The 15,920-nt window shown below is 41.0% G+C and overlaps 3 protein-coding genes across 4 annotated transcripts; 1 reads left to right on the top strand and 2 right to left on the bottom strand.

The window, feature by feature from the left end:
- Window positions 1–3,003: 3,003 nt before the first annotated feature.
- On the bottom strand, window positions 3,004–9,362 carry dhps (deoxyhypusine synthase). Its single transcript, XM_041956957.1, has 10 exons — window positions 9,230–9,362; window positions 8,247–8,446; window positions 7,951–8,115; window positions 7,721–7,842; window positions 7,080–7,176; window positions 6,790–6,876; window positions 6,268–6,373; window positions 6,072–6,175; window positions 4,850–4,975; window positions 3,004–4,243 (listed from the first exon to the last, which is right to left on the bottom strand). Exons 2-10 carry the CDS (start codon window positions 8,439–8,441, stop codon window positions 4,148–4,150), a joined length of 1,098 nt encoding a protein of 365 aa, XP_041812891.1. The 5' UTR covers window positions 8,442–8,446; window positions 9,230–9,362; the 3' UTR covers window positions 3,004–4,147.
- A 1,242-nt stretch (window positions 9,363–10,604) lies between these two features.
- Window positions 10,605–10,991, top strand: LOC121621232 (guanine nucleotide-binding protein G(I)/G(S)/G(O) subunit gamma-12-like). The gene is made up of 2 exons (XM_041957623.1): window positions 10,605–10,706; window positions 10,866–10,991. The coding sequence occupies exons 1-2, from the start codon at window positions 10,614–10,616 to the stop codon at window positions 10,989–10,991; spliced, it is 219 nt and encodes a 72-aa protein (XP_041813557.1). The 5' UTR covers window positions 10,605–10,613.
- Window positions 10,992–11,390: 399 nt separating this feature from the next.
- fbxw9 (F-box and WD repeat domain containing 9) lies at window positions 11,391–15,511 on the bottom strand. 2 transcript variants are annotated; one of them, XM_041957231.1, is made up of 8 exons: window positions 15,396–15,511; window positions 14,784–14,946; window positions 14,542–14,689; window positions 13,147–14,161; window positions 12,825–12,973; window positions 12,514–12,717; window positions 12,365–12,430; window positions 11,391–12,153 (listed from the first exon to the last, which is right to left on the bottom strand). In XM_041957231.1, exons 2-8 carry the CDS (start codon window positions 14,906–14,908, stop codon window positions 12,079–12,081), a joined length of 1,782 nt encoding a protein of 593 aa, XP_041813165.1. In that variant the 5' UTR covers window positions 14,909–14,946; window positions 15,396–15,511; the 3' UTR covers window positions 11,391–12,078. The 2 variants fall into 2 exon arrangements, with proteins under 2 accessions (XP_041813165.1, XP_041813164.1); XM_041957230.1 differs by having other exon boundaries at window positions 14,784–15,500.
- Window positions 15,512–15,920: the final 409 nt, after the last annotated feature.

Here is a 15,920-nt window from a genome sequence, read left to right as displayed (position 1 = left end):
AAACTCGTTTTTGTGCCTTTTTCATTGAAAGTCTTTGTATGCCTGTAAATCTGAGTTTGCTTTTTATCAACACATCAAAAAGAGGGAAACCTGTCACCTTACTTCCTCTCTATTTCCCTGTCACCATGGTAACCAGTGATAATGCAAAGTGGTTCAGCCGCGATTCTAACAAATGGGATGAAAAATGGTGACACGGCAGTAATCAGTAATCCGGATGTTTGTTCTAGCCGGGTGGTTACTATAGCAACGGTGACACATGGCCGTCATCAGGCTCAGCCAGCTGCGTCAGAAAAGAGACGGCGGTTCAACTGACGACTTCCTGTTCCTGGGAGAGCAGCGTCAAATACAAGATACCTGCCCTTTCGTCGCTATCACCGTCTGTTACTTCTCTCCTCCATTAGTTGCCGGCTTTACCCGCCTTTCATACATTTATTGCTCTATTGTTTTCTACATCTGAATGTTTGTCTTTCTGTCTCCGTCAGCCCCTCCTCGCTCTGCAAACGTCTTTCTTCGCGGTACACCCACGCACTTGCACTCCCTCACCTGCCGCTACCTCTTCAGGTTGGCCAATAGGCTTCTGAGGTGGGAGTTCCCATGGTAACATAACAGGTAAACAGAGGTGGAGATAATGAGCCAGGACGATGCAATAGGACAGAGTACTACTCACACCCGTACACACAGGGCGTAGGCCTGGATTCAGAAGGCGGGGTGAGAATAAGAAGGCTTAAAAAATAAATACAGTAAAACATGTGCTTTTTATGTATTAATACAGTTATATAAATTTAGAAAATATAAAGTCTATGTAAACCTCCGGATTCTTTTATGTACCTCATACTCTACAATTGGTATTGTTTGTACTTCAAAAAGGACTGTGTTTACTGCCCAATGTTGAATTCAAGTGTCTCGTTCGGAAAACATTAATAGTAAATAGAAATATAGCTATTATTTACCCCCCGAAAAAAAAAATATTTACACTACCTTATTTATCCCTGAGTAGCAACTGCAGATATTTTATTCTTGAAGGCAAGACACAGCCACAACAGCCTTGTGTGAAATCAACTCCTTGTTCGCTCATTCATTGTTTCATATAAAACGGACACTCAAGTGTTCACTCCAAAGTGAGCAGCAAGTTCAGGTGTCAGACACTTACTCATCATGATCATTCTGCGTCATCTCTGACAGCTGTATGCACACACATTCTTAGTTTTGCATCTGCAAAATGAGGAGCATTGCACTGTGGGCCTGTTAACAGAAACTAGTGTACATGTCACGTACGCCTCTTTTTTCAATTCACTGTGGAATTTTGACGGAAATTTGTAGAGAACAAATGTACACACTGGAAAAAAATCTGTTATTAAATCAAAATAGTGGGCAGTAAATGTAGTGCACTATATCGTGAATGGGGAGGGATTTGGGACACCAAATAAGTTAAGCAGCCTGAAAGACAAAAACCAAGGATGTAATATGTAAGAAAGGTTTCTCGTGAAGCTCTTTGCTGTGAGCAGGAGGTGATGACTGAAGGTGAACCCAATAAATATGATAACAGTTTTATCAGCACTTCTTGGTGGCTGGACATTATGAGGACACAGTTCAGGGAGACTTTAGTTATATTTTGTTTGATATTATTATGCAAATGTGCACAAATCTGTCCACTGTGTATTTCCTTTGTTTTCCCTCCACCCCACCCTGCAGCTGTGCAGCAGGTCAGCTCTCCCTCTGTCTTTTCCTTCTGCTTTCTCCCTCCCTGTCTGGCTGGCTCTTTGGTTCTCACCATAAAAAAAGCTGCCAATCTGGCCGGGAGAAGACATAATTGCCATTATGACTGCTGCGGCCCTGCACATCACACACTGTACTGATTGTTCCACTGAGGAGGAGGGGGCAAACACTGTCTGCTCTGTGCAGACGCCACACAATATTATCATAGCGTGACTACAGCTCATCCACAGACATACACACACACACAGTCTCTATCTCACTCTTTTCAGCCCTCTCAGTCACCCTGTAATCTTTCCATTAAGCACAGAACAAACATAAGTTTCTATAGGGCTGAAAATCCATACACCACTGCCTTTTAAAAAAAAAATCTTTGAACTGTCAAGCCTTAGGTAAACACACACTCACACAGTGCCACCGCCAATAGGAAATGATAGAAGGAGTGAATGGAAAAGCAGTTTGTACAAAGACAGGAACGCCCAACTCGTGTGTGTGACACATGGGGCTGAGGTTTTGGGAAAGTTGACCTTATCCCAGTTCCAATTCCACTTCTCCATCTGTTTCCAAAAGAGAGAAGGTCACCATTCCCACTAAAAAAAGACACTGACACTTCAAACAACTCTAGGAAAGAAAAAGAAAAAAACAGGCTTCAGTGAATATACTATATACACATTTGATACAAAAACTACCCACATTTCCATGGCGCAGTCTGCAAATATCACTGGGTTGTGAGGGCAACTGTGACCATGTGTAAAGGATATGGGGGCAGCGATTAGCCAGAGGAAATATCCATTCCCACAATAGCAGACTGATGTGTTGTGATGGGAAATGTCTTTATCATTGTTACTAGATTAAGTGGTTGATTCTGCTGACAGCAGAAAGGCAACGAGCTGAGAGTCCCACCTACTGAGCAAGCGCTAACCACACAAGCATAAACTGGGATGCTCTTATGAGGCTTTCGGCAGGATTCTAGTGGACGATCTCACAAACCGCATCAAGGTGACTGGAGGTGGTCCCCAGACATCAGGAGCAGCTTTCGCCATTCACTGTATTGTAGCTGAGCAAGTTTGTCACCGATCGCACATGTGAATGAGACATTTGCAACTGTGTTTTGTTTATTAAGAACAGAAATGTCAAAAGACTGGATCAGTTTACAGAAGGATGTTTGAGCCTCAATTGAAAAAAATAAGGTATAAAATAATAATGTCCACTTTATTAAGTACACCTGTACAGTGTAATGCAATCCAACACATCTGTTCTGTGCCTAGAATTTTCAGTGTTTGTCAACACGAAACTGAATCATATGTTTTAGCATTGAGGTCATGGTTAGCGTTGTTTCGTCATATCTGCATTACATTCAGAGGTCTTTTTTTTTTTTGCCTCATGTATGTAAATGTTAATGATAAAAAATTAGAAACACCTCTCATTATATTGCAGTCCCGTACAACACCACCCTTAGCTATCACCCAATAATTAACATATAGTTTAATTTACACATTTTGTACAATGTCACCAAAAACTGAACTTACTGAACTTCGTAAAGATAGAATTATATTGAACTGCAATCAGGTGCCTAATAAAGTGGAAAGAGTGTTTCTCTCAAAATGCTGAAACAGCAACATTTCCTGCAGCTATTAGTGCTTAACTTTATTTTTACAGACATATTTCAGATGCAACTGAGGAGCTTCAAACTTAGTATTTGTATATTAGATATTTATTATAATCATCACTTTTATTTAAGTCAGCAGTAATGTCATGTGTGCCCTGTGATGCAAAAAGATTTTATATCCTTTCATACCAAAGATGGCAAACATAGTCATGTGAAATTGTCACAAAGTAGACCTCTTGTGGCCTTCTCACACAGACCTACTATACTGCACAAAGTCTAATTGTAACAGTCAACCAAATGATGAAATGATAAATGATTCATTTATGATTTATTAAAATATCCAGGCACATCTCTCATCCTGTAACAGTGGCAGTACGGAACAGGCGGCTGGGATACTATAAAAACTGACGAGCAATAAGGTCGTATTCAAGTGAAATCACAACACTTGCCTTCACTACACACACGCACGCACGCACGCACCTAAACCTGATGCATTCTCGACCGTCTCTTTGGTACATGCAATAGCATGCTACCCATGCTATTTCAGCTATCTGAATAGACAGGAGAAAAACTACTTGTTTTAACAAGTAAATGTTGTTATGGAGAGCATTAAAGACAGGAAACCCTCACCTTGGACTCCCATAGAATAAGGTTTTCAATGACAGCATTGTTTGTAATGCTGCTTCTTAAAGTTGCGAGGCCATCACCATATAGTTTCAACAGAACTGTTTAGAAGATCAAACTTATATCTGCTGTTAGTCAAACAAGTGAAGTACCAGAGTTGTTGGTTGTTGTTTCTAACAGAGCATTTAGGGAGTTAAGTGTTTAATCTGTTTTCTTGCTCGCAGTCAGCTTGCCAGCGTGGAAAGCGAAGGTCTCGGCCACTATCAGAGGGAAGACTAAAGAGGCGTCTGCGTACACCTGGAAACAGAGAACAGAGCAGTGTGTCACTTTTCTACTCCATGTTACACACTCACTACACTAAACTGAATCCAGTCCCTGGTTTTCATATTTATGTTTTGGTGCTCTGATGCCACTCTGCACCTTTGGATCAAACAGTGTGCAGACACTGCCACCTTGAGACCAAAATTGGGACGACAGCTCCTGGTAGGCACTGATTTTTGACACGTAACCCCTACTGCTTTTCTGGACCAAATTTGTTGTTCACTGGAGTAGTTTTCAAATCTGTCACCTTAGCATAATGCTGTCTCGAAGTAACTTCCTGTTTGAAGAGATTAATACAATTTTTCAGCTAAAACACCACTGTTAGTGTTTGATGTCAGCCAATCGCCAATAAAGAGCAAGGAAAAATCCACATCTGAAAACACTTGAGGTGCATTATCTAAGGGCTGTAAAAGGCATCAGGAAAATATGTGAAATAACTAAGTGAAGCAGCAGAAGGGAAGATATCCCAAAATAAGATCTCATAAAACACTATCTGAGGATATAATCGTAATAAACGGAACATAATGTTGACATTAGTCTTGGTCTGGTCATGGCTAATGTTGCTGGCTTAAATTTCGGTACCTTAACAGGTTTGGCATCCGTCTTGATCTTGCCCCAGGATACCGCCTCATCAGGACTGGCCCCAGAGTCAGAGCCATCAAACTCCTGACCCGTATTCACAAACACTGCATAGTCAGCTCCATTCCTCTGCAAGGAGACGGGGGAGAGACAGTACAGGTTGTTGTTGTAGTATTAGATTTGAAGATGTTTGCTCTGCTAACTGTGGCTGTGCTGTATGACAGTCAACTAGGTGATGGTTATCTATAATCAAACATTACACATAACCCGTAGAGGCATGTGCAACTCTTGAGTGGATAACAAGTTTCTTCTTTTACTTTATCACAGTTTTGCACAATTTCACACAAAAAGTGGCCAACAGTGGTGAAGGAATTATTCACATGCTTTACTTGAAGGTGCAATATGAACAATGTACGTAAAACATTCAAAACTTCACTAAAATTATCAACAGAATGTGAAGTAACAGTTCTGATGTTATGTACTGCGTTGCAGAGATAGCTACTGAAGTTAGCATGCTAACCAGCTAGCCCCAGCCCGTCCTGTCTTGTAATACCCCTTTGTATGTCAAGATCGCTTGTTTTAGTCTAAAAAATTAATAAAATACACTAATAAAATGTCTAGTAAATATTCCTTCACTTATTTTCCTTATTAAACAGAAAAATACAATGGCACACCTTGTAAAATCAAGTTTTTCTCTTTTACAGACAAGCTTTACTGCCCTGCCTTGAACTCCTTGTAAAAGACACTTAATTCAAACTCAACATAAACAAAATAAAACTCCCCAAAACCATCTTACATACAGTAAGTGCAAAATTAATTATCAAAATTAATAAACACCCCATGTGAGTGTTATACTATATATATATTAACTATATTAATAAAGCATTTCAAATATAGAGCTGAAAAGGGACCAATTTTAACTATACTATAAAGCTACTGCTGGGTAGTTTAATCTGTAAAACTTGCTATCTGCATGAAAAATCTTAATATGTAAAATAACTTAAACTATAAAATAGCTACAGAAAAAAATTCCCGCTGAATTTTGGTGGAAATACTCAAATAATGTACCTCAAAATTACGTTGTTTCTTAGTAGATGCAGTTACATTCTACTGCTGATGGCCATCTTAATTTCTCAGAAATCAGCAGGCTCGTATACAAACCCTGATGTGAAGTCATGCATGAGTATTAGAAAGTCAGAAATAAAGATCATGTGACGTTCGTTACCATGAGATTAGCATTGGATATGTGGTGTTTGACCAGCCCTCCTCCCAGGATGATCATTCCCGTCCTTTTGGCAAAAACTGCCTGGCTGTTCAACTTGCGAATATCTAAAATAAAGTCCACATGAATGATATGACCAACAGGTAATGCTGAGACAGCAGTGGTGATCCTGTTCTGTAGCAGCAATGTTGTTTTTTACCTTCCACTATGTCCAAAACCAAGCCTGGGTTCCTGTAGGAGTGGAAGTAGATCATGTCGCCCAGAGAGCCGTCTGTCAGAGCAGGACTGAACACTGGAATGTTATTCTGACACACAATACAAACAGCACATTTACTGACTAAAGTATAGACAAAAGTACACTGTAAATACCATCTGAACAGAGTTACTAAGTTTTATATTTCATACTAGTTTTCTAGAATACAAAACAGAATGACACAACGAGTAATTCATAACCTGCACAGGATATTTGAAATAGCAAATGCTATGGCTGCAAATAAACTGACTTCAGACTTCACGTCCAATTTATCTTAACTTCCGACTTGACAAAACTCCCTGATTAAGACTTTAAAAACAATCTTTCAAAGATCAGGACCATTTTTGCAGCAACTTGTCTGTACTGTCAGAATGTCAATCTATTTGACTGGGTGTCTCGAGTGGTTTAGCTTTTCTCGTCTTTCTGCTTTTCTTATGATAGAATACATTATCAATATAAAGGACTCACCTTGTACGCCCAGTAGTAGACAGAGTCAGTATTATTGATCTCCTTGCCAAGTCGATGGATCATTTTGGAGGGAGTCCAACGCATGCCCTAAAAAAAAGAAAGTTCAAAAGGGTTGATAAAAAGGGGCCAATATTATGAGATTAGAAAGGCCATCCTGACTGCACAACTTTGTGGAAAACAAGTTTTTTATGTGAAGATATCAGACTAACGGGTACTGATGTTCATGCAATCGGTTTTATCTGCACTGGGTGTAACCTACAAACATATCTTAATCACTCAGACAGACATACCTCTGTGTTCTGCTCCAACAGCATCTGATCCAGGATGGGCATCAGCCAGTCTTCAAACTTACAGTAGTTATCATTGGGCACCAACAGATTCCCTATCCTACATCCAGCACGACAGAGAAGTGTAAAAATGACCATTTACATTTTATCATTTATTACTCAGAGCTTTGGACAGATGTCGAAACTGTTAAATCTTCCCAAAATGTGCCTGCGGTCTACAGTATAACCAGCTGATTAGAAATCACAATGTTCACTCTGAACAACATCAGAAACAGAACAGCAATGTTAACAACATTATCAACAAATATAAAACTTGAGTACAAATAGAGCGGGTGATGTACAATTATGATCTTAACCACACAGACAGTGGTGCTGGACAAATACTCTCAAGGCGTTTTTTTTCTCATAACATGAATAAAACAGACACTGTTGCCATTTTTCAAATATGGCGAGATACCGTATTCCCATATTATTGGCCAACTAAGCTTATCTAACTAGCTGCTGGCTCCAGCTAGATATTTACTGTACAAGCTTAAGGGATGTATCAATCTTCTCACCTCGCTAAATGTTAGCAAGAATGTGGATGAAATGCCTCATTCTGAGGATGTGAATGTGAGGGGTGTACAGTATCTGTAGTTCCCGACCTGTTGATGCCCCTCTGGCGGAGGTCCTTGCCAGGCAGGCCGAAGTCTCCCAAGTAGGTGTGAGCCAGACACTTGATGAAATCCTCCTCTATGCCTCCAGCTGTGGTAACAATCACATCCACCTAAATCAGAGAAACAAGACAGATTCTGGTTCCTATGTTGAATTGTTTTAGATTTTATGTGTGATGTTAGTATGACCTGGATAATAATGAAAGCATATAAATGTGTACCATTTTGTGCTCTGCCAGGTAGCGGATGCTCTCTCTGACTCCAGAGCTAATGAGGTTGGATGTGTAACCCAGGAAGATGGTGCAGCCCAACTTGCTGGAGGTTTCACCAGACTCTTTATACTCATTTCCTTCATCTGCCTCCACTGGTTCGAGACGCTTCTCTATCTGCCATTAGACAACAGCAGTCAACAGAAATCTCAAGAGACAAATATCTCACCTGAAACATATCTCAACTGCATGGCTATCAAAGGTAAATGACAAAATTCGTTTTCTCGCTACACAGCCATTCCTCTCACCATTTGGTTGATCTCCTGGATGGCCAAGCTCAACCTGCTGGCCTGGAAGCCTGTGGTAAGATAGGACTTCAGCACTGCCTGGAGGTCAATCCCCTGGTTGAAGTCGTAGCCTCTGATCTTTGGCATGTCCTCTGGGAGGTCGCAACTGGGCTTAAGGACAGCCTCCATGGCAACAGAGGGGGCATGGTCTGCCATCTTTTCTGCAAAGACAAAGAGAACATGTGAGTGGAGTGGTTATCATCATGGACAGGATCAAGTAACAATGGATGTAATCTTGTCGGCCTGTGGTGACAGGTAGCAGCTCTGCTCTCAGAGACATGCCAGACAAACCATGACTGAGCTTCCAGGCATGAATCTGATGAGGCAGTGATAAAAGGAACTGGTTTTCTCCGAGGGTTTTGGTAAATGTCACGAGTGGTTGAACACAACTGTGACACACCCATTAAGTTTAAGCAACTTGAAGGCAGCCAGGCTGAAGGAAGCTAATCAGCTGCTTCTACACTACAGAGTTTGCATATTCTGTAGTTAAAGAAACTGTTCAGACCCCTTCACTTTTATAGATTTCATTTAAAATAGATTACATTTAATGTTTTTAAGTAAAAGTAAAAATTGAAGTCACTGGTTATAAATTACGGTGGCCTTTTGGGATCACAGTCGCCATCCCGACAGCTGGTTATCTTGCTTGGATGTATAGCTTCTCTAGCTTGGAGGGCTAATACACAAAGTTAATAGTAACAACTTTATTGCCACACAACCTAAACATAAAAAACAAAACGTTTAAGCCATGTGGTCTAGGTATGGTTCACTGGACAGAGAACTTAAACGAGACACATACTGCGTTTATGAGGTGCAGGATAACGTCATTCATAACACGCAGAATCAATGTGGTCTGATGTTCGCTGATGTTAGCTAGGACACAAGCTATCTGTTGCAATCGATTGGCTTTAAACATAAAACATTTGAAGATAGAGATCAAAACACACCTGCTCTTGGAGAGACCTTAGTTGATGAACGTGGTTAAGTAGTAATGAACGTCCCCAGACACAACAACACGTTTACTGAACAGGAGCATTTCCTTACACACCGCATGAATCGCCTGCGGCAGGACAGCTCCTGCTACGGAAAGTGCGAAGAGACAAACACGACCAAACACTACTTCGCAAATCCCGTGCTTCAAATGTTTGATCCCGTTCCATTTAAATACATGACAGAATATTGAAAGCACTTAAGAGATCTTGTAGTCAAAACTATATTGTACAGTACATACATTATTTTATGATTACACTCAAAAACAGCTTGTTTTATTTCCATACATTTTATTCACCTTTTCAGTAGTTTTTGATAATTAAACATTCAGTTGTTAAGCAGGGCTGGAAGAAGTACTGAAATCTTATCAATACTACAATTAACTTACTCCATTTAGGGTTAATGTGCTGCTTATTATTACGTTTGGCAAGAACAGCGTGATGCTTAATCCTGCACTTTGTCAGCAATTTGAGCTCAACAAAGGTGGATTACAATATTCCATATACAGTTGGATGTTTAAACTTTACCAGTGTGTGACATTTTACAAGCTCATTGTGTTTTGTAGGAAAAACATCTCACTACAAAGTAACCAGAAAAAACTCCAGCTTTCAGCTAAACATTAGGAATAAAACTTCTATCAAAATGGAAATATTCAAGCACTAGTTCCTTAAACTTTACCTAACCTCTTACCTCACTACAGCATGTGAGTAAACATTCATGCTGTAGGTAAGTGCAGTTATAATTAACATTCTTGTATCCTCACCATAGTGTCACACCCCCTTTAGCAGTCTTTTGTCTGCAGATTTAATATAAATGAAAGCCTAACTTATTTAATATAAATGAAAGCCTAACTTATTTTTTGACAACTTGTATTAGTGTCCACTAAAACACATTTAACCAAATGAAAAAAGACTTCAAAGGTCTCCCTCAATCTATTATTGCATAAACAATGTTTTTGGTCAGATGTACGTTTTGTAAAAATCTACACATATCGTAGCTGAAAGCCAGAAGGCATACCTGAAGCATAGGATAATGCCTTAGTCAATAATCTTTTTATCAGTGGTGGCTGTGAAGTGAGGTGTGATATTTGTGACATTTCCAACACTGTATTATATGACCTTTTATATCACAGAGCCTTTGAACTGCTCCCAACAGTGAATAAAAGGGGGATACAGGTGAGAAAGGGAAGTCGGGAGCTTCTCTGATCAGACTCTTCTCCACAACCTGAGCTGACTCTTTGGATCAGGTGAAATACATCATTTTCCTGCTGCTCATTTTGGTGTGGGAGAGGGATATTGAGTCCAGAGAGTAGGGTTTTTGCTGAGTCTTTTGCTGAAGGCAATGTCGGGAAAGATGTGCAGCAGCAACACCGTTGTTCAGGCACAAAAACTGGTGGATCAACTACGGGTCGAGGCAAGCATGGAGAGAATCAAGGTATGTAAGAACCTGAAAAATTCATGAACTACATGGACACTAGTTTCATGTCATCATATAGCTTACTACATTACTTAAGATCATTTGTTTGAAGACTTCCATAGTTCAGAATACCAAATGTATTGGTGTAAAATGCCATCCTGTCCATCTTTATCCCAGATCTCCCTAACAGCGGCAGACTTGGTCCGGTACTGTCAGGACCACAGGCGCAGTGACCCTCTGCTCACCGGCATCACTGCCTCGTCCAATCCTTTCAAAGACAAGAAGACCTGTGTGCTGCTTTGAAGGTTCTGAGCAGACATGACCACACTGCAGACTGCCATATGGACAACTATTTCAGAGTTCAACCACAGATTTCTACTGTCAAATGTGGACAATATAAGCCTTTTAGCATGGCAGTCAATGTGTTTCAATTGTATTAGACTTTAATTGATTTTGCTCCTTGACGCAACAGTATAATCAATTCCCTTAAAAGGTTTGATCTCTGCCTTACAATGGTAAAGAATAACATGGATAACTTGATTCAGATCACTTTTTAAGAGTTTCTCAAATTAAGTAAACTATTTTTTGCATTTGCAATTATGATAGTTGCTTTGTTCAATCAAGAAACTCAGCACGAAGCTGTTCCATCATAACTCCCCACAGAGCAGCGAACAAACCCTGCCAATACTTCAGACACCAGGTTTTTAGGCCATTTAATAGTCTTTCAGAGTGTTTTAATGGATGCATCTGTCAAGTATTGTGCAAATGATTTAGTTAGATTTATTCAAACAACTAAATGGCTAAACATTGTTGAAACAACAAACACACACAATGCATATGCAGACATACTTGAAAAATCATATCGATGAGCACTGTCAAATGTGTTCAAATAAATATCTTTACAAATACAATCAGTGTGTCACAGAGAGCTTCAATAATTCAAATATTTCACTGTACATGACAAGTAGTAACTAATGCTTTGGTACAATTTCAGTTACTGTTATGGATTCGGTCAATTTATGAGCTCGTAAGTACTAAAAACACTAACTTGTTTCCACACTGTTTCAACATACAACAAATTAAAGAGGAGGAACACCAACGTAGTGTCTTATAAAAGCTTTGGATACTGGCACAAAACGGCAATTGAGTGCATGGGACAAACATTACAATAAACACATGTCATGTGTTAACATACTTGTAGTAAAAATATCTCTCAACAAGATCAAACGAGGAATTAAAAAAAAAAAAAGCTTGATGGCTTTTGGCCGAACAAATACAAGTGACTTTTTTTTAACATTATGTACTTGTGGTTTACTCCAAGTGTTCTGACAGACCAGTATGATCCCCACCTGTTTGCAAGTCCTGCCACATAGTTATTAGGCCTTGCTCATCATTTTCTGGGCCTCCAAATGTCCACACATTCATTCCCTGAGGATACAGCAAGGATTCCGGCCTCCACACTCAGCTGACAGTTGAAAACAGGTTGAGTATTATTAGTGACAGAAATGAGAATGTGCATTTTAATGAATTATAAATATCTTCAAAAATGAAGGAAAAACAGACAGTTGATTTTGTATTGATTATTATTTTGCACTTCAGCTCAATATTTTTAGTATTTGTGTCATTATTCTGACATTGACAATTTTAATTATCTATATGTTATACAAAGCACTAACCGCATTGACTCCAGCTTGGTGATGCAGTGTGCACAATGTCCTTGGAGGCGAACAAGGTATATGTACCTACAGGTAAAAAAAATTCAAAGACTGTTCAGTAGCAGAGTTAGCTAAATGTGCAAAGTAACAAGGTATTTGCCTGATCCTACCTTGACAGTACGATCAGATGAACAGGTGTAGAGGCTTCCAGGTGACCTGTGGATGCCAGTGACCACAGCTGTGTGTCCCACATCAAACTGGGACAGGGGTTCTAAGGTCCCACCCTGCATGGAAAAGGAGTGGAGCATGCCCCTGTTGTCTCCTGCCCATACTTCACAGCCACTGTAGCTCATAGATAGCAAGTAAGTGCTGAGCTGGAAATGGAGGGTTTGGTTGGAGTTAGTCTTGGTATACAGGCGCATCTGAACACATATGCACACAGACGCAAAAAGAAACTACAAGCGTGTGTGTTTGCATGTACCCGAAGTGTCTTCAAGCCTTTGCCTGCCCTGCGGTCATAGACAGCCACAGTGCGGTCTTTACTCCCCGAGATGATGTACTTGTCATCTGCAGCAAGGCACATTACAGCATTACCATGGAGACGGAGGCTTTTCACCAGAGGTTCAGCAGCTGTGGACAAAATTATGACATAATCACTCTCAAAAACCAAGGAATTACTGTGTAAGAATGATTTACAAGTTATGTCAATGTGTCACACTTATAAAGCTAATGACCCCTATTTTTTCTTAATGCACGCTCTGCCACTGAACTGAAATGCAACATTAAACGCTCAGCCCACTCACCTCTGGTGTCATACATGCTGACCCTCTTGTCAAATGTACCAGCCAGCAGTACATCCGTCTGACAGGATAAGCAGAGCACAGCGGCCCCAGTCCTGATCAGGCCCCTCTCTGCACCACCTGCCTGTAGGTCCCACAGCCTCACTGTGCTGTCGAAGCCCCCTGAGGCCAGCAGAGGTCCCTCAGATGCCAGGCACCAGACCCAGCCCTGATGGGTGCTGAAGTTACCCTGTCCCCTCAATGTGTGCAGTAGTGTACCACCAGAACCTCCCTGTAGATTCCACAGTTTAACATTCCTGTCTCTGGAACCTGTGGCACAAACCGCCCCCTCTCCCCCGATGAGGAGGACTGAGTTGACCTGGGCAATGTGGCCTGAAGAGAGGGTGATGCACTCCAGTGCTGGGGGCGGGCTAGGACTTCTGGGGGATTGACATTGCTCCATCATTACCTGTCTTCGATTACCCACATTCCTGGGGTCTGCCAAGTCCTCTCGGTGATTAAGTGCACCATCTTGGCCTTCAAACTCCATCCTGTGGTCCCTTTCTTCTTCCATTAGTGCAGCTGCACCTTCCTCCAGTCTCTCTTCCAACGCCTCTCTCAATCTTGCCAGTTGGTCCCCACCTACAATGGGCTGCATTTCACCATCCTCACCTTCCATTGCCACCTCCATTCCTTCATCAACACCATATGCAACCTCCTGAGCAACCACTCCCACCCCTTCTACCTCATCCTCTATCCCATCTTCCTGTCCTTCTGCAACTAGTTCCCCATCCTGCCCTGCCCTTTCCTGCTGTCTCACTTGTTCCCTCTCCTCCTCATCCTCTTGGGTCTGTCTGGCCACAAGGTGCCCTTGGCCTGTCCAGTGGGTTATCAGCTGCTCCATCTCTACACAAGCAGAAGGCCAGTCAAAGTCTTCCCTTGGCCCAACTGGAAAGCCAGCTTGGGATCCTATTAGTCTGCGTGCCCGGAGCTGCCAAGCAGTGCTGTCCTTACCCACATTACTCAGTGCATGACAGACCTAAAAAGAGGAGGAAAATCAGACTTGTACAATGCTTTGTGATGCAGGACAAGCACTCCCCGCATTTGTTAGACTGGATGCACACAATTCATTTTGATAAGCAGCACAGAATGAAAACATAACTTTTCTTTCTTTACAATTAAGAAATGCTGATTCTGGAAATCTGTACTTGCTTATTTGTGTTTTTATTTCAAAGCAAAGAACACAATAAGTAAAAGCCCAAATGACAAACATGACGGAGGATCAAAAACAATAAGTTAAAAAGGGAAATGCCATTTAGTAATCTAGTGATTGAGGCACCAGAAATAAGCGACAAAATTAGACTACAATACAAATGAATATCATGGAAGTGATGGGCCAAAAGTTCTTTTAAAACTAACCTTTGGCAACACAGTGATGACACACTGAGCAGGAAGGTGTGAGGCAATGTGGGCTACCATCTCCCATGGCAGTGACAACAAGCCACTTGCCTCAGTGGAAGGTGAGGGGCTAGCATCTGCTGAGGTTTGGTGTCCAGCAGGCAGACGACTGGAAGGAATATGAAGACCAGTGTGACCTTTTCAATTTCATATCCCTGTGCGACATGAACGGCCAGATAAATTAGGATATAGTGAGGTCTTACCGCTGCAGATCAGAGCTGGAGGCTTCACTGCTCGCAGACTTCACAGAGTCAAGAGATGGTCCATCCTGGTCACCGTGTGTCCCTGTCCCCGGTTCATACAGGTCTACCCTGGCCTCAGACATCATCTTCTCCCTTTCTCCTCTCAGCACCACTAACTCATGCTCTGTAAGCCAACATTACTCTTTTATTACATTAAAAAAAATCTTTAAACGGCGTTACCTCTATCCTGTACTTTTGACTGTATGTGTTTCAATACAGAAATCCAATTATATTGTGGCAGTTAGCTTAACTTCGACAAAACGTTAGCTCCTCAGGGCTTAGTTGAGCCTCATCTTAAAATTCAGATATACGTGGGTTAAGGAAAGTTTTAACTAACGTCACCCGAGAAAACAATTCTTTTCTTTTTTGTTTCACTGGAGAGCTGGAGCTACCTGCAGCCGATGTTTGTAAAATACATACATAAGTAAAATACTCATGACGTTACTATTACGGTAAGACAGTTGATTAGCGTTAGCGTTAGCGTTAGCTTCAAGTAACAGTTACTGGTAACTATATGTTACTGTGTGCAAACCCAGCATCTGACAGTGCTAGTCGCTGGTCAAAGGTCCTCACCCAAACCAGTGTACCAAAATGGTAACTATTGTCGCTACATGAACCGAATTAAGACTGAAATATAATGCAGGTATATTATCTTCTTCTTCTTCTTCTTCTTCTTCTTCTTCTCTTTCTCTTTTGCGCTTTAATGGCTGTTGGGAAACAGCTAGTGAGCTGGCACATTCCTGCCACCTTCGGGACTGGAGTGTATACCAGAACGATTTCGATATTAATAATTCCCGTGTTTTCTAAAAATCTGTAAGTAATTTCAGATTAGTTCCCGTTGTCCACAATGTTCACATTGATTCATAGCATGCTTAATCATGATGTTTAATGTGCTGTTCAGACTGGTGTGACCAAACGTCATCCTTCATCCATGTCTATTTCTATTGCTTCCCCTCATTTCTCCTGTTTTTCTTTGAAAGCTGTCGTGTCAGCCCTCATGTCTTCTATCTCACTCTTCTTTGTTTCACTTCTGATTTGATTGTACTTTTTTTGCCTCAGCCTTGCAATATTTAATGACCTTACTTATTGATCTTCTTC

This window comes from Chelmon rostratus, chromosome 17 (genome assembly GCF_017976325.1).
Source record: "Chelmon rostratus isolate fCheRos1 chromosome 17, fCheRos1.pri, whole genome shotgun sequence".
Taxonomy (NCBI): Eukaryota; Metazoa; Chordata; class Actinopteri; order Chaetodontiformes; family Chaetodontidae; genus Chelmon; species Chelmon rostratus.
This window is presented reverse-complemented; position numbering and strand designations above follow the sequence as displayed.